Source organism: Cygnus olor, chromosome 11 (assembly GCF_009769625.2).
Source record: "Cygnus olor isolate bCygOlo1 chromosome 11, bCygOlo1.pri.v2, whole genome shotgun sequence".
In the NCBI taxonomy this organism is placed as follows: Eukaryota; Metazoa; Chordata; class Aves; order Anseriformes; family Anatidae; genus Cygnus; species Cygnus olor.
The window spans coordinates 6,004,567-6,021,966 of NC_049179.1; the positions used below are offsets into that span (position 1 = coordinate 6,004,567).

Below are 17,400 nucleotides of genomic sequence, written 5' to 3' on the forward strand. Positions count from 1 at the left end.
TTAAACAGTCACTTTTGTACTCAGAAGGAGATGTACATCATCACAAAACAAAGCCAAAGCTTTGTTTAATTTTTTTTATTTTGTTTAGCCCACAGTTTAGAAGTTTTAGTTAAACCTGAGAGCATAAGTATCATCAGACTTTAAATATTAAATTAATATTAATAGGTTTTAATGGCTATTTAGGATGAAAACAAGTTCTTATATCTTGGACTTTACCTACAAAATATTATTTTGTGTAGGCTACCATTTCTCCCATTGGGAAAAAAAAAAGCAGCTTTGCAGAAAGCATGATGTTAATTAAGTTTTATTTAATTCACTTTTCATGTTTCTTTAAGTTTTGGGATTTATTTATTTATTAAGCCTTTGACACTGTTTGGAGACCAAAGACACTATTGGCTTTAAGATTATAGCTAAGAAGACTGAAAACACATTTTTCAAGCCTCAGGATAGACTTACCAGTTGTTGACTTTTAACAAGGGATGGCTGATTTCATGTAAAAATGTGATTGAAGAGTCTTTCCAAATTTCTGAAAAAACAGCACCTCATTTCTGAATCGCAAGACCATAATTAAAAAAAATACACAAAAATGCACAACAGGAATTAACTACGAAAACCCATTTAAGAACTCTTATGTGGAGTCATCACTTTTCCGGCATTTCCCAGGGGAGTAAGAATTGGAGGATTTTGACCCCAACACCATGCCATTAAAAGGTACAACGCATATAGATCAGCTAGAACATTAAACCAGGAGAGACTGTTTACGGTGTTTTGCAATATGCTCTTGTTTTCCTAGTCAACCAGCTGTGGCCGTATGAAAGAGGATGTTCGCACACTGAAATCAGAATATAGAATCAATAGAAAAACATTGCTTTAGATAAAGAAAACCCCAAGTCTACAAGGACTTGCCATTCCCCTACACAAGGCTGCAGGGATACAGCCTAGCAGAGATGACCTGAATTGGAAGAGCTGCGTGGAAATGCAAAAGCTGCATTATTATTGCCCTATTGGAAAGTACTTTGTTCAGGTGAATGAACTCTCTACTGCAAGCTGAAGATAACTTAGAATCAAATTGCAGGATCAAGGAACACATATAAAATGGGACTGGCTTCTTCTGTGCCCTGAGAAAGCAATTCGCCCATAGCGTGTCTTGTCTACATTTCCCACACCTTTTCTCCCAAGAACACCAACTTTGGTACTTAGCACAAGAAAACTGACATACGGCAAATACTTTACGCATCACATTAGTGCGTTTCATAATGCCTACCAGAATTTCTGGACTGCAGACATCTAAGAGTACTTCCTGAATTAGCTAAACAAGTAATTCAACCAATAGACTCAGTGTTTAAATTAGGGAAGTAATACCTACTGTTTTCTAAAACCTGTGCAGAATTACACTTACATAATGGTTGTCAGTCCTGATACAAGTTCTGTGCTTGATTTCTTGACATATCTGGACCTAAATAAACAGACAGATAAAGACAAACTTTTATTTGTATTTTAGAAAAATTGTCTTCCTCCGCTCACCTATGCAAATCGACCAATATTCTATCACTCCTTCATTAAAGTGCACACTTTGTGGCCCATTATTTATAAACTGGGCCCTCTTTCTTCACCCTCTGCTTCCACTGTGGAAGCAGAGCTTCCACTTTGCCAAGCTACCCAACTCCTTTTGCAGCAATCCTTCACTAAAGTCCTAAATGCTCCAGACCAGCAGAAAGCATGCTGCAGCTGGGCTTCCAGACTACAGTGCTGTTGCTCTCACTCCCTTGACCTGTAAATTTGCATGATGTAAATGCTGGAAAAGCAGTATAGATCCAAACTCATCTAGTAATGTCTTTTTTTTTTTTTTTTTTTAAGTGTGTTGCACAGGATTGCATTCTAGGGGGATTTTCCTTGCTTTGTACACTGGACAGGGGTAAGATAAAATATTTTTTTTATATACCGACATAAAAGATAGACAAGAACCTCCTGTACTGATAAAACCCAAACAGCTACGCAACAAGGAGGGAGGCGACTTCCTTTTATTCACCTGTGGTTACGCTGAGAACGCCCAGCCACTATTTCACCCTTCCCAGGAACCTGGCACCTAAGCTGTCAGGTTACTCTGCACAGGCAGCGCTGACTGAACAACTGCACCCTCCAGCAAGTCCACGCAGGAGGTCAGCCCAGGCGAGGCAAGGCGAGGCACAGGCTGGTGGCTGTGGCTGTGCAGCGCGTTGCCCCTGAGCCACACGTGTCGGAGTGGCGGGGGCATGCGGCTGTGCGAGGGGAAGCCCCCAGCAGCACGGCGGCGCTGCGCGCTGCTGCTCAGCTCCCTGCTGCTGGTCATTGCCCTGACACTGCGCAGTGTGACCCGGCCCTGCCATGATGCCCACCCCCGCTGCCGTGACCACCTCCGCCGGGCTCTGGAGCTACCCTCCAGCCGAAGGATCAACTGCTCAGGGGTTGTCAGCGGGGACGAGCAGGCGATCCAGCAGGCACTCCTCAGCAACCTGGAGACTAGAAACAAAAGGGCACCCCTGACACCTGAAGCGTACCTTAACATGACGAAGGACTGCAGCAGCTTCAAGGAGACCCGGCGCTTCATTGAGTTCCCACTGAGCAAGGAGGAGGCTGAGTTCCCCATTGCCTACTCCATAGTCATCCACAACAAAATCGAGATGTTTGAGCGGCTCCTGCGGTCTGTCTACATGCCACAGAATGTCTACTGTGTCCACATAGACAGCAAGTCCCCAGCTGCTTTCCAGGAGGCCGTGAGGGCCATTGCTGCCTGCTTCCCCAACGTCTTTGTGGCCAGCCGCCTGGAGAAGGTGGTCTACGCCTCCTGGTCACGCCTGCAGGCTGACCTCAACTGCATGCAGGACCTGCTGCGGAGCCCCATGCCGTGGCGCTACGTCCTCAACACCTGCGGCACCGACTTCCCCATCAAAACCAATGCGGAGATGGTCCGCGCCCTCCAGATGCTGCAGGGGCAGAACAGCATGGAGTCGGAGAAGCCATCGTCCTACAAGCAGCTGCGGTGGAAGTACCACCACGAAGTGGGGGACGCCATCTCCCAGACGGCCACTGAGAAGCTGCCGTCGCCGCTCAGCTCACCCATGTTCACGGGCAGCGCGTACATAGCAGTGACGCGGGCCTTTGTGCAGCACATCTTCGAGGACCCCACAGTGCTGCAGTTTCTCGAGTGGGCCAAGGACACCTACAGCCCCGACGAGCACGTCTGGGCCACCCTCACCCGCGTGCCTGGCGTGCCAGGCGCCGTGCCCCACAACGACAAGTTCGAGCTCTCGGACATGAACGCCCTGCCCCGCCTGGTCAAATGGCAGTACCTGGAGGGCGACACCAGCAAGGGAGCGCCCTACCCGCCCTGCACCGGCCGGTACCAGCGCGCCGTCTGCATCTACGGGGCCGGAGACGTGTCCTGGATGCTCCGGCAGCACCACCTCTTGGCCAACAAGTTCGACCCCCAGGTGGACGATGCCGCCATCCAGTGCCTCGAGGAGCACCTGCGCCACAGGGCTCTGCTCGGCGCGGGGCTCTGAGGGGAGCCGGCGCACAGCCCGCCCCGGCGGCGCCTGAGGAGCCGCAGGGCACCTCACAGACTGGGGGCTACTTCCGCGGCTGCTGAGGAGAAACGGCGGAGCCCTGGGGTAAGCGGAGGCCGGGGGGCACCGGGCTCGGTGGGGGAAACGGGGGTGCTGGGGTGGGAGGGCGCAGCCCCCCTCCGCTTTCCCCCCTCTCCCTGCGGGCATCTCCTCAGACAGGGCGCGCATCCCTGGCGGCTTCCCCCCGGCCGCCCTAAAGAAGCGGGGCCGGTGTTTTTCCCATTCTCCATCTACTGACTGTTCGCAAAAGCGACGCCAGAGCTCTTTTTTGTTTTAGAAAAGCATGGCCAGGTCACAAGCCAGAGTGACTCCGCGTCCTGGTACGAGCACAGGTGAAACTATACAATTGATTGTTTTTTTGTAAAGTACCTGGCACCTGCCACACTGCTCGGCTTAGCGTCGGTTTGCTTTTTGTTTCAGGCACTTTATGATTGTTTAACTGGTGTCAATAGCTGCTGGCCGTAAAAAAAGGTTTGCCAATAAAATCAAACACACCAAAATTGGTGGCTTCTTGGTATTCTGTGTGCTGCAGTCACCTGAGGAGAACTAACTGCTCCCAGGCAGACCATTAAATTATTTCATCCATCTGCACCCCACTTCTCCATCTGTAATACACGTGAAGGGATGCTTAAGTAGTTAACTGTGTGCTAACCTACATTTTCTAACATCTTCCTCTCTATCCCTCCCCCCAGAAAAGAAAATATTATAAGGAGTGTTCTCGGTAATGTAATCGCCACATCCAGTAGTGTGTTGGGCCTTTTAGATGAACAAAACATCTGACATTCATTTTTTCTTAAAGTTTCTTTAAGCTGAAAGATCTGTGAACTGTATTTCACCTATGTGTACTTTACCCACCTCACATTAAAGCCAGCTACTTCCTGTGGATCCAACAGTGCTTCACTACCTAAGATGGTGAGGATTTAATTCAGTTGCCTTTAAACAATCAACAATTTTCCCTAGTAATTTTCTTATCAGTAAGCACTCTTACCCTTATAAATTCAAAGTCTCCTGTGGAGAACAACCATTATCCAAAGAACATCTGAAGCAGTTCCACAGCTTGTTACAATTATGAACTACGCAGTTCTTTAAAACATTGATTTAAATAGGATGAGGAGATTAAATAACTGACTTGAGAAGGCGTGCCACTGCAGTTTTGTTGGACATTCTAAAACAAATTTCATTGTAAATGCTGATTTTTAAAACAACACTGATTTCACAGCAATCGTTAAAGGCAAAACAATAACAACTATCAGCAAGACAAGCTGCCAATTAAACAAATATCTAACCTATCATTGGGCATTTATTTACCCAAAAAGACTGAATAAAGTAATAGAATCCTATAGAATCCTGGCTCCACTAGGAAGCTTTTTCCAAGTACTGTAAATAGAAATCAGCTGCAATAGAGATTTAAGCTTTATGCTAATCTGTTAATAGCATACAAAACTTAAAATGGTTTCAGCAGCCAATTCAGCATTAAATAACAAATATTCACCTTTGCAGTACATTCATTCAGAACAGAACTTCTATGCTAACTCAGGGCACAAACTCAAGTTTCCCAACATGAACTGCATGACTGCAACCAAGCCATAGCTGCCTATTTTGATTTTGACAGTTGGAGCTCTTTCTTGTACTGTAGATTAATATATATTTACCCAAAGTGGTTAACTACTGCCATTGGCTCACTGGTGGGATTGGGATACATTCACATTTCTAGACTAAATCAGGCAGAGCGGGGTCAATGTGTTTGTAATTATGTGAAGGTGGTCTGTACGTTGTCTTTTTCCCTTGGAAAATAGAAAACAAACATCCATAGTCATGGAGAAGAAACAAAAAACAAACAAAAAAAAACAGCTCACTTGTCTATTCTAAGGAATTTTATCAAAACCAATCCCATCCATCAAACAAACGTCTCTAAGAAAAACTAAATGTATTTCTCCAAGAACCTTCTGAGCACCTACAAAGAGTGAAAGGGTGCTTGGGGTAGGAGGGACCTCAGCCTGAAACAGTGACAGATTCCCAAAGAAGGGATCTCCAAAGTATTTTGCAAAGAAAGATTTATACTCACAGGTTACTTACAGATTTGTTATAGTAATTTTTATCCCTGTCAGTCTGTAAATATGTATAACTTCTTTGGTTTTCTTCTCTCAGAAATACGAAGTATTGCTTGTACAGACTAAATAACAGTAGATGTTTTATCTATCGACAGAGACTGCCCTGACCAAAAAAAAAAAAAATTCAGATGGAGAGAGAGCAAGAAGTACCTAGATCTGAAAAATACAAAATAAGCCACTTCAGATCAGTTCCACAGTAAGTCTCTTGGCAGAGTCACAATAACTTTTCTTTTAATGTTACTTATTACAATCTATGCTCTTCCTGATTAGAACTGGAAACAGATAATTTAACATTTGTCCACAGTTGAAAGAGCTTGCCCATTAAATATGAAGGCCTAAGGGGAACCAGCATATATACAAAAGTTTTACCTCTTCTCAGGGAACTAGTCAAACCACATACACAAAGTATTTTTGTGCTGTAAACATACACCTATTACATCATAAAAGCAATGCCTTACAGCGTAACAAAAATGAATGAAAGGTAATTACATCAAAAGGGTTTTAAAGTATATTTAGCCTTTAAATACAGTCCATCTGCCCAACCCACCAAAAAGTTTGGTTTTTATTTAAACCTGTCTAGCTTGAAAAGTTGGTTCTCAGGAATTTCTAACTCTTTCCTATTTCTATTGTGAGGCTTTGCTCCCAAGCCTTTATATATGGCTTATGCCATAATATTTTGAGGCAGTTGACTGTCTTCGGTGTGTTTGGTCAGTTAGACAGAAACAGGTGGAAACAGTCAGTGAGTAGCTGGACTCTCATTTGACACCTCATGGGCTGTATGGAGTCTCTGACAAAATATTTACTTTTCCAACATGATTATACTATTTTACCATCACCAACAGCATTCAGAATTTTGGATTACTCACAATTTATCTCAGATAATTTGGTTCCAAAAACAAAGGCATATCTTGTGCAAATTTATTTTCAACTCACCCTTCTCCTTTCAGTAGTGACCTAATTTCTTCTGGAGGAACATGAGGCTACTCCCAAATTGAGAATGTGAACTAAGATAATAAGATTCTGAGAGAGGAATGTTCACAGCATTTCCTCTTCCAAAGACATTAGAAATGTCATATTTATGAGTTCAGTCATATGTCAAAGCAGTGATACAGGAAAAAAAATTATTTATATGTCTCCTTATCATTACAAATGACAATTAAAAAATATCACTCAACGCCCATATAGAACTATGTATTCCAGAGATCTCGAAGTATCTCAGAAATAAAATAAATAGCATCTTGGAAAATCAGTGATGGTGCACAAAGAAATGATGCATCTTGGCAAGGTTAGTTGCAGAACTGAAAAAAGAATAAACTTGAAATAGAGTAGGACAAACCCTAGCCCAAAGTAGTATTGGTATAACCAGAATACAGGTCCGTCTTTAAAAAATAGGTTAAACGCCATATGAACTTAATCAATAAAATCCTTGGCTATCTAAATTAGAAATATAATCATATCAGAAATAGTAGAGTTAACTTGGTCTAGGGAGAGTATGAAACATCTACTTACGATGCTTCTGTCCACAGTCTGTTGTTAACAACCTGATTTTTAAATAAACCACCAGTTGTTTAAGGAGGAAGTATGTTGCAAATTCCCATTTGCCTTTCAAGATACTCACAGGAGGAAGGTGAAACTGTAATTCTGATGTCTAGTAACAGATGTATTCTTTTTATACTCACCTGGTATTAATTCAAGGTTTTTTTCACTTTCTTTTTACAAGAACAACCTAATGTGAGCTGAAACTGGCATAATATATATTATTAACAGAAGGTCCGTAAACAGCTCTTCTTAACTATATTCAGGAGGGTCTACTTCCTTCTTGCTTTGCATTTCTTTCATATTTTATAATGGTCTTCTCTGAAGCATTCTATAATAAAGAAATGGGTCAATGGAAATAAATTCAGAGTAAAACAGGTAATAAATTCTGAAAAAAAATAGAAGCAAACACGACCTATAGAAACAAAATATTGGTAAAATATTTTCTGTTATAAATGAAGTTGATTCAGCCATTGATTACTATACCATAATATGTCTAATTTATACAGTAAATTTGTCTCTGAGCAAAGCTATTTTCCTAATGAAGGATTCCCTCTAAATCATTGAGGCTGAAGTCCAGATCTCCCAGTACTGTCTTACTGAAGTTAACATGTTCTTTACCACGCTCCTACTTGTCTTCTTTTTTTTTCACCGAACATTTCCCCCAGGAACTTTTAGAGCACTGAAAACCAAAACCAAGTCACTAGTACTTTAACTGAAATTACTACTTCCTGTGCCACTGAGGATCCTCAAAAGCAAATATCCATGTATTGCCAGTACCTCTTATCTACTTCATTGTACCTAATAGTCATTGTGTCACATTACAAAATGACCCTGACTAAACTTGTCTTCTGGAAATTTGTCATAAATCCTTCCTGCTCTGTACTTACTGTTCTTCCTTGATTTGTCTTTCATAACATTTGAAGTGAGATATTCACATCCCTGACTGAGTAAACAGCTTGCTTTAGCTAACATCCGGTTTTATGCACTTTAGAAATTAACATAATCCCTTTTTCTCATAGAAGCTGTGTTTACACAGGCAGTGACCCATAGCCACTTTTACGGATTTATTTCCTTTTTCTCACTTTTTTTTTTCCTTAAGTTTCTTTCTAAATAAAAACATCCACTGCAGCTCAAGGTCAAGATGCAAAGGTATCTTTTGCTTTTTCTCCACTAGGTGGAAGTCACTGTGACCTTTATAAAATAAATTGACAAAAAAACAACAAATAGGCAAACAAATCCGTAACACAGGAAGAACCGAACAGGTAGCAGCAAGCAAACTGATGCTGTAGCCAGTGAGATAGTTTGTCTTCCGCTGGACATTAAGATAGCTTAGTACAACAAACGTTCAGTTAATACTTTAAGGTAAAAGTTCAGCCAATCTCCTGAGATCACAAAGCATGTCAATCATATGAACATGGAGGGATTAGCAGAAATTCAAACACAGGAAACAGCAAACGGGCAGAAAGATATGAAGGAGAGTACAGTAATAAAAAGCAGGAAGAATGCTGGCACCAAAACCCTTTACCTTCTCTTTGTCCCGCTCTCCATCAGTGAACTGAAATAGCCTCCACAGAAACAGCAGATCAGGGGCCTGGACAAACACCATCCCAGAAATGTGGTTAGAGCTGAAAACTGTGCTGCCAAGCCAGTGTCAGAGCTTGTCTCGGCAGCTGTGAGGTTTAGCAGGAATTAACTCCTCCAGAGGCATAGGCAAGCTTCTCTTTTGCAGTGAGCAGGCAGCAGTCTTCATGCCACAGGCAGGTACTCTTTAAGGCATTCCTGGAGCAATTGAGGAAATCAAAAAGGTTATTTCCAATAATTATTTATGCTTCAGTATGCCTCAAGTGTTTTCTAAAGAGATAGCAGAGTTAACAGGGTAAACAACTTATGCTGCTTGGGGAGTTCAGGAAAATTAGCCTACAAAAAGGGGGGTGGGAGGTGTATACCCTTATGCATGTTCTTTCTTCACATACACAAAATCAACACTAACATCTGCAGCTTTCAAAAGTATATTCGCTGAACAGACAGACATCAAAGAGTGGCAGCTGGAGCTCTTGCACTGTAACATAACCATGCAAGGAACAAGGGTGCCAAATGCTTCTCCACTGCATATGCAGATTGCCTTTTGGCTCTCAAGGAAAACAGACCGCAAGAGTGAACTACAGGATTGATAACAAAAAGCTGAAGTATTCATAGTCTGTATGCATCCAGATTTGATCCATGTCACAGAAATGTCCCGCAGATGCAAGAACATCAGATACCTGCATTGCCTAATGGTGCACTGTCATGAAGCAAAAATATGAGGATTATGCAAGTTAATTTTAGCAACAGTAAGTAGTCGAGCTTAAAACAAACTATTTTTGCAAGCTAAATTCAGAATACTTGGAAAACAAGGATTCCACCATGAGAGTGGAAAACAAGTGGTTTTCAGAACAACAGCTTGATGCATTTGCAGTAACCAGAACTATCCTATGTCATCAGACAATTTTAAACAGAGATACTAAAACAGAATCCAAATGTCAAACAAAACTTCTAATACCACTGATAACTGCCCAGGCAGCAAAACTATAAACATCAAGGTATGTTTGCCTTTCCTTCCTTCAGTTTTTGTCTGTAACTTCTGTTTTCCTGGTGTTCTGTACAAATGGGCCTTTGGACTTCCAGCTGCAGAGATGAAAGGAGCGTCTTAGGTTATAGAAGCACATGCTTGTTTGTCCATTTGTTTCCACTCATTTGTATGCTGTTTCATCTAAAATGTTCCCTTGCTCCCAATTTGTCTATGCTTTCTATCTTTTCACACAGTTAAAATAACACAGATTCTCGCAGTGCACAGTCCCTTCTTTATCACTGTGCCAGAAACAGATTCTTTCTTGTCCCCAGTCATTCCAGTTCCTCCAAAATCTTTCAAGTCTGTGTGCGTTTCTTTTAAAACTACATTACTATTAGCAAAAGGAAAAATCTCAGTTCAGAAGAATCTGTAACAACATATTTTTAATCCATGTTGTTTTTTGCCACTCACTTAACTCAGGCCAAACACCAGGCTAATTAAGAACATCAATCACACTTCAGCATTTGCACATTTTTCCACTACAGAAAAACTTGAGTGCTTTAAGTACAGTGCATTTAAATTCATTTCAGAATACCCATCTCCTTTTCAAATGCTTCCATGCTTTCAAAGGCAAGGCAACATTCAGATCTCAGTATTCAAGCGAATGGGAACCACCAGATAAGTAGGGTATACTGTTCAGAGTCTTACTGTTATGTATCACTACAGAGGATACCAAATCATCTTATCCTTCTCCAAAGAACCAGGTCTAGATCTCTTGTGAAACTCTTGCTTCTTCTTGTTTCCTGTTTTTAAAAAAGTCAGTAAAATTGTCCTGAATTTATGAACTTGATCATTTCTGGTCCTGCTCACATTGATTTGAATGTCAACAGTTACTAAGTAGCAGACATCTTTGCCATCAAAATTATTTCTCCTTTTTTGTTTGCCGTTTTTCATAGCATATATACACATTACACAATTTGCTTTCTCAGTTACATATTTCCTTTCAACTAGCAGCTGAAGTAGGACTAAGCATGGGAGCGCTCACAGAGCAGTATTCAAGTGTTGAAAGGCAAGAGAAATCAGATGGAGTAGTATGAAGGAAATGCAAACAAATGTATTCCATACAAAAAAACCACATCAGTGTAATGCTGCTTCTCTATTAAATCTGTTTTTAATGGAAAAAAGACTAGTAAGTATGCTAATGCAGACTTAATTGGAACAAAAGCTGATGTATATTTATTTGTACTAGGAGGGAGGCTACCAAGTCTTGGAGGTTGAGAAGTTTCTGTCCAGAGACAGGAAGACTGCAGGGTTGAAGGTAGGAACAGCAAACACATTCAAGAGGGATGAAATTCATTTTCCAGATGATTATTAGAGGGGGGAAGACAAGCAAACGAACAAACAAACCAGTTAACCCTAGAAGATTGAGTATGATGGAGAAAAAAACGGAAAACCATACCTCTGCATCCGTTGAGATAATGACCTCAGCACATACTGTACTGCTCAAATAAGAGCAATAGTCTGTTCTTTTGGATTCGAAATCAGTTACATACCAATCTGCAGCTCACAGAAGACATTTAGCAGAGATATAAGACAAAAAATTAGTCATAAACATAATACTTGGAGCAATCTACTAAGTAAGTCTGTGAAGTCTTTTCTCACTTAACAAGAAAAATCTCTTGCCTATAGAAGAGACTCCAGGTCTGGAGCATGGAAGGATCCTTGTTTTCCCTCAATGATCAGCACTTTTGATCAAGAGCACTAAATTTCATGTTTTAAACACCTTCTAAATGTCATTTCCAGGTCACAGTGGGATAAGGCAGGGGTTGCCACAGAGGAAACAGTTTCAAAACTAGCCTAGATTGTCTTGGCTGTACCTCGGAAAAATGAGTCAGGGAAGGCAGCTTTCAGTCAAATGTTTGCTTCTCATTTCTGCTAATAGAAATAATAAGAGAGAATTTAATGTTTTCACTTAATGCCATGATAAGGCAGGTGAGCTACGAGGCAGTTTTAATATGTTCAGAAGATGTTAAAAGAGGGAGGCAGACATTATCCCAGCCCCCCTCCCCCCTCCCCCAAACATACATCCTTTGATGACCAAAGACAGGATTTAGAGATCTATAATAGACTGGAAAAATGTTAAAGGAAATACTAGAACTTAATTAGTTTAATTAACGGACTCAGCCACTAACATATGGAGGAATATTTCAACATACAAATTATGCTTGTTTTGGCACAAAGATTTAGACTGATTAAAAAAAAATAATTACTCCATGAGTGTTTTTTTTGTATAATTCCCAGTTTCTAATAATCTGCAAGTAGTCTACTGTCAAAAATAAATGAATTTGACACAGCCGAAACAGCTAGCATTCCTACAACCACACTGGGACATGCTGTTAAGTGAGACATAGAAGCTGTATGTTACATTCATACTTCTAGTGCAGTAACTATTTTAAGGGTCTCTTGATTGGAGTTACTTAGTGGTATATTTAAATCTAAAGAACACAGTTATCCATTTGAAGTCTCTAATTTCATAGCTCAACTCTTGTTGAAATCCTGATTGCCAGGTGCTCAATTAAATGAATTCCACATAAAAATCTATTAGATAAACATGAAAATAAGCAGCACTAACATCTGTTGAGAATGTAGTGCAATCTTAACAGTCTTTGACTCATGAGCTGTGCAATAATATTTTAATATTCAGGTTAGTGTATTATTAGCATAGTGTACCATGATATTTACAGATACCTATTATCTATCTAATAATAGATAGATGTAAGATACATGCAGATAGCTATTATCTATTTACGGATAGAAAGATGCAGTAACAAACAGACAAGTATAATGACCAGCATGAGCTGCTAAGTTTTTGTTGATGTCCTCTAACATTATTTTTAAACAGCCATTTCTTGCGGTCCTAGTCAATGCAACCATACTCAGATCAGAACCCTGGAACTGAAAGCCTTTTACATTTGCAACATTACTCAAAACACATTTAGACAATATTGGGAGAACATATTACTGTCTGTTCCTACACAAAGCTTTCCAATGATCACTCATTCATTCACAAGTTTTTAAATAAAAGTTTATTAGAGAAATTATTTTGAACAAAAAAAGGCAACAGTATCTGTTGTAATTTTTTTTAAAAAGTAACATCGTGTTCTTCATGCCCCATGTGGTGAACTGAAGAAATGCTACAGGTATTTCTTCCACTGTTGTTCTGTGATGCTTTCTTAGTATGGATTAACTCACATTTGCATCACAAGAATCAAGTATGAATACAGTCCCTTTCCATGCTTCTCTCCAGAAAGTGCTGCATATTAACAGAAAATATTGCAGGCAAACCACAGTTCTATTCATTCGGCAGTATTGGAACCAGTGTCTGGAAATGAAAAAAAGAAAGCGTGAGTTATACATACCCACACTACAGAGTTAAGCTAAAAAGAACCAGTACCATTCTCTAATACCTTCCGCAAGCTCAACAGCATCCCCCAAGCATTTTAGAACAGAACATATTCTGTACCTAAGTAGTTCCTTCCACTGTTATCAATGTGAGGCATGAACTGCTTGTGCTCTTTCACTTCGTTTAGCAACACTGAAAAGAGCCAGCGCAAAACTTCAAGGTTGTGCACACACATCATTTGCTACTATGGCACCAAAAATCCACGACGCTTTGCTGTAACTCAGAGTGATATACACTTTACTGCAGTCACAAGCACATCTTGCTAAGTCACATGATCTATTGAAGAGAAAACTTTTAGCACATCCTATAACATAAGCTCCTATAGAGTGTGTGCTACTGTGTATGTCTTAGGCATTTTTAAATGTGAGAATCAGTATGACCTTCATTAAAACAACTGAGAGCAATTCTCTGTTCTGAACTTTTGTCAGAAGCATCAACTGACACCAACGCAATTTCTGGTATTACTACCAGTACTGCTTTCTTGTTCTTAGTGTTATAGCAAAAAGAATACTTATCTTTGGGTATAGGGAAAGACAAGTCAATGTCTACTACAATGTTTGTTTAGCAACTCAACTCTTTGTGTTTATGGCTGAATATGGCATTCAGTGGCTGAAATTGTAATAGCAACTTTAAATCACCCAGTTCTTTAAATCTTATCTGCATCCTTCAGCGAGTGTGAACATTATTAACAAATTGAAAATAAGGTTTCCTCTACTAGCTAAAGTGAGCACACAAAAATAAACAGAGTATGATTGTATGCTTGCCTAATACCAGAAGCTGAGAAAACAATAAATTCTGTCAGCTGTTTAGAACTACAACTGGACATGACCAATGTAATCATGCCAGGATCCAAGAAGCCATGAGGAACTTGTGTCAGAAGTCTAGGGTATGCTTAACTTTCCATTCTCATATCTTCCTTTTAGCATCCCTTCGCTCCTCCCCGTGAAACTGGCACCTTTTCACACATTAGTGACATTCTGCCACATTGATGGTTAAAAGTTACAAGGCAGCTTGCCACAAAAGTCACTAAATGATTTTTTTCCAGTAAAGAATTTCAAGCAACATCGACAAAAAGTAATGTTGTCAAGCAGGTATGGAACAAACTCCTATAAGCAGTGTACATGCAGTGGGCCTGTTGAGCAATACATGTTACATAGTATGATCTGCAGTGCCAGCATAAGCTTTTCATGTGCTTGGGTCCCCTACTATCAAATCCAGCAACCAATCGCTTCAACAGTTTTCTCAGACAATTGCTTGCTCAGACTCATGAAGCAGTCTTTGGTTCAGATAAAATATGGTGCTGTTCTAACAAACAGGTTAATACTACAGAAATCACCACACAGGAATTCAAACCAGATTACTTTTGACTTTGTAATTGCTGTAGTGGTGGTAGTTCAACAACAGATGTCCAGCAGTCTCACACATTCCTATTTCAGTGTTTGGCAATAAGAGAAGCATTCAGCTTGCTTTTGTTTCATTTCTCATTATATGTAAAATGGAGTTCAGAGCCCTACTACTTGTCTGAAAATACAATCAGTCTTGCCTTAATTGGGCATTTGGTCAAATCTTTCTATAAACGATAAAGTTTTGTGTCTCAGCTTAATTATATCATAGTCCATACTTACTTTTTCCATCACATGCTACAATTTTCACTTTATCCACTTTCACAAGTTCAGTGACCTCCCTAAACTCAACATCATTCAGTACAAATGTCCACACGTTGTCACAGAACCTGTATGTATTCAGAGACCCCTTTAAAAAGACAAGAGACATTTTCTATAGGAAGCATACCGAAAATGTGACGTTTACTGTTTACAGAACTACATACCTTCTAGAGCTATAAATCAGTTAACCATAAAGCCAACTGTCAACATGAATACATGCAAACATAGCAAACAAGCAATTGAGGAAAACTGTAGTTTAAATGCCCTCCAGTGGCCGAAGTTTTCAAGACCACATCGTGATGTTACACCTATGCAACGGGAAGCTTCATAAGCATGCTAAGGCAGCTTGTACCTTTTCTAATGTGTATAAAGGATCTGTATAACTTACTTCAGTATCAGAAAACATTTTTTAAAATATGGGATATAAAAAAAAATCAGTAACAGCAGTGATCGTAACAACATGCAAATTCTGCAACAGTGTAAATAAAAAATTAATGACAAAACATAGGTATGTGGCATAAAGGGGTATCCCCCTACATTTCATAAATTACTGAATATGTTGATACGTACACCTTCTGGCCTTCATCTTCCCCTATTTTAAATTGATTCTCTTGGAACTTAAGTTCCATATAAAATTTTTAGTTCTCTACTTAACGCATCCTTAACACTTTTCTACACCACATTACGTATACAAATAAGTATACAAGGAAAAAAAAATCTCTAACATGTCTATGTGGAAAAATAATTTAAAATCCTAAAAGCACACTTTGTTACTATATTCTGCATAGACTGCAGAAGTATTAGGACAACAGTATTTTCTCAAAATTGCAATCAAATTGACATAATTTGCTGGCTATCTGACATTAATTATGATGTGTGGCTGAACAAAAAAAAAACAAACTTATTTTTCTGTGACATTTACAGAATATAGATGCAAAATCATTCAGCGATTTGCATACAGGTAAATCTACAACTCTTTTCATATCAGAGCTGCGGGGTGAAAATCTGGCTTTATCTCACTTCTGCAAGGTACAACTGAGAGAAGCAAAAGTCTCTCCATTTACAAGACACGGAGGATGGCAAATGCTACCCATCAAAGCATTTCCCTATTCTCCTTCCTCTGTTTTCATCTGACCAAATCTCTGTTTTTGATTTTTGCGTTCCTCCAAAAGTTTCCTGGTTTAATAGTAAGAGAATAAGCTTTACGATCACACACACAACATGTGTGTAGGTAGTCATATTTCAGAATCAAAAAGAACCTTTGTAAGTTTCCACTTACAGCACAGTTTTTACCGACATTCTGCATTAGCATGCAATTGCTGTAGCTCACCAGAACTTTGATGCGAAGTTATCTTACCCTGAAATTGACTCTGTTCCGGACTCGTTGTGCCAGTGCTGAATTGATAGCTTTATCAAACTGAAGTAACACCTGAAGGGCCAGCTGAGGAGTGATCTGCTGCGACTGAAGTGGTTTTAAAAAAAACAAGTTAACTCAAAAAATGCACTAAAAGTTAAAAACATCACTACAAAGTTTACATGAAGCAGTTCTCTAGAAGGATGCTTTACAGAAATATTATGTTCTTGTATTTATTTCATTTTTCCCATTTTAACTTTGGGAAAGGAAGCAATGTGCTAAGAGAATTATTTGTGCTATACAAAGATTTCGACTGAGAAACAATCATTGGAAACAAGCATAAGAGCAGGAAACCGACTGCAGTGTTCTGGATTCATCTGGCTGTCCATTTACTGGGCGGAGCGACAGGGGAAAATGCCGCTTTAAAAACACACACTTTCCTTTGTCTGGAACGTTAAGCTGAAGCCTTCCCACGTGAACAGAGCACTAACAGCGGCTGATTTCGGCCGGTAAGCTTTCCAACACGGCCCATCAGCACCCACAGCACCACGGCTGGGCCGTCTGAGCTGCCCTAGCCCTCCCTCTCCAGCCCTGCGCGCAGCCCCCGCGGCCCGGCTCGCCCGCACCTGTATGAGCTCGTCCAGGCTCTCCTGCAGGCTGTTCCCCAGCGTGGTGTTCCTGTACAGCTGGTACGCCATGCTTCGCTGCGGCGGGCCGGCCACCCTCCTGCTCAGCCACGGCTCCGGGCGCCTGCTGCGTCCTCGCTCTCATCAAAAAAACGAGAGGAAGCGGACCTGGAAAACACAGCGTGGCCCTCACTGCACTGCACGGCGCCGAGCACCCACCGACGAGGGAGGGAGCCCGCCACCGCGCCGCCAGGGCCGCGCCCGGCTCCCCCCGGGACCCCTCCGGGGCCCCCACGCCCCCCGCGCGGCCCCGGCCTCACCCGCCCCGGTCGGCCGGACGAGGAGCGGCGCGGCCCGGAAGCGGAAGGCCGAGGGAGGAGCTTGGCCCCCAGGGGCTTGGGAGGGGGAAAGGCGGCGTTCAAGGGCTTACGGGTTGGTAACGGCCCAAGCCCTAAGAGAAGACGTCCAGACCTCTTTCAAAAGCGTTTAT

At 41.1% G+C, this 17,400-nt stretch overlaps 2 protein-coding genes across 2 annotated transcripts; one reads left to right on the top strand and one right to left on the bottom strand.

The window, feature by feature from the left end:
• The first annotated feature begins 1,813 nt into the window (after positions 1–1,813).
• On the top strand, positions 1,814–3,717 carry GCNT3 (glucosaminyl (N-acetyl) transferase 3, mucin type). The gene has a single exon (XM_040570404.1). The coding sequence runs from the start codon at positions 2,253–2,255 to the stop codon at positions 3,540–3,542; it is 1,290 nt and encodes a 429-aa protein (XP_040426338.1). The 5' UTR covers positions 1,814–2,252; the 3' UTR covers positions 3,543–3,717.
• Positions 3,718–12,874: 9,157 nt separating this feature from the next.
• On the bottom strand, positions 12,875–17,341 carry GTF2A2 (general transcription factor IIA subunit 2). Its single transcript, XM_040569528.1, has 5 exons — positions 17,231–17,341; positions 16,911–17,078; positions 16,288–16,392; positions 14,892–15,018; positions 12,875–13,185 (listed from the first exon to the last, which is right to left on the bottom strand). The coding sequence occupies exons 2-5, from the start codon at positions 16,980–16,982 to the stop codon at positions 13,160–13,162; spliced, it is 330 nt and encodes a 109-aa protein (XP_040425462.1). The 5' UTR covers positions 16,983–17,078; positions 17,231–17,341; the 3' UTR covers positions 12,875–13,159.
• Between the last annotated feature and the right edge of the window lie 59 nt (positions 17,342–17,400).

What these genes read in the sequence shown, in the direction of transcription:
- GCNT3 (XM_040570404.1), top strand. Translation starts at nt 2,253, where the DNA reads ATGCGGCTGTGCGAGGGGAAGCCCCCAGCAGCACGGCGGCGCTGCGCG.
- GTF2A2 (XM_040569528.1), bottom strand. Translation starts at nt 16,982, where the DNA reads ATGGCGTACCAGCTGTACAGGAACACCACGCTGGGGAACAGCCTGCAG. An exon ending in GGAACAGAGTCAATTTCAGG is followed by an intron (nt 15,019 to 16,287) that starts GTAAGATAACTT and finishes GTCTTTTTAAAG; the next exon opens with GGGTCTCTGAATACATACAG. An exon ending in TGTAGCATGTGATGGAAAAA is followed by an intron (nt 13,186 to 14,891) that starts GTAAGTATGGAC and finishes TTTCATTTCCAG; the next exon opens with ACACTGGTTCCAATACTGCC.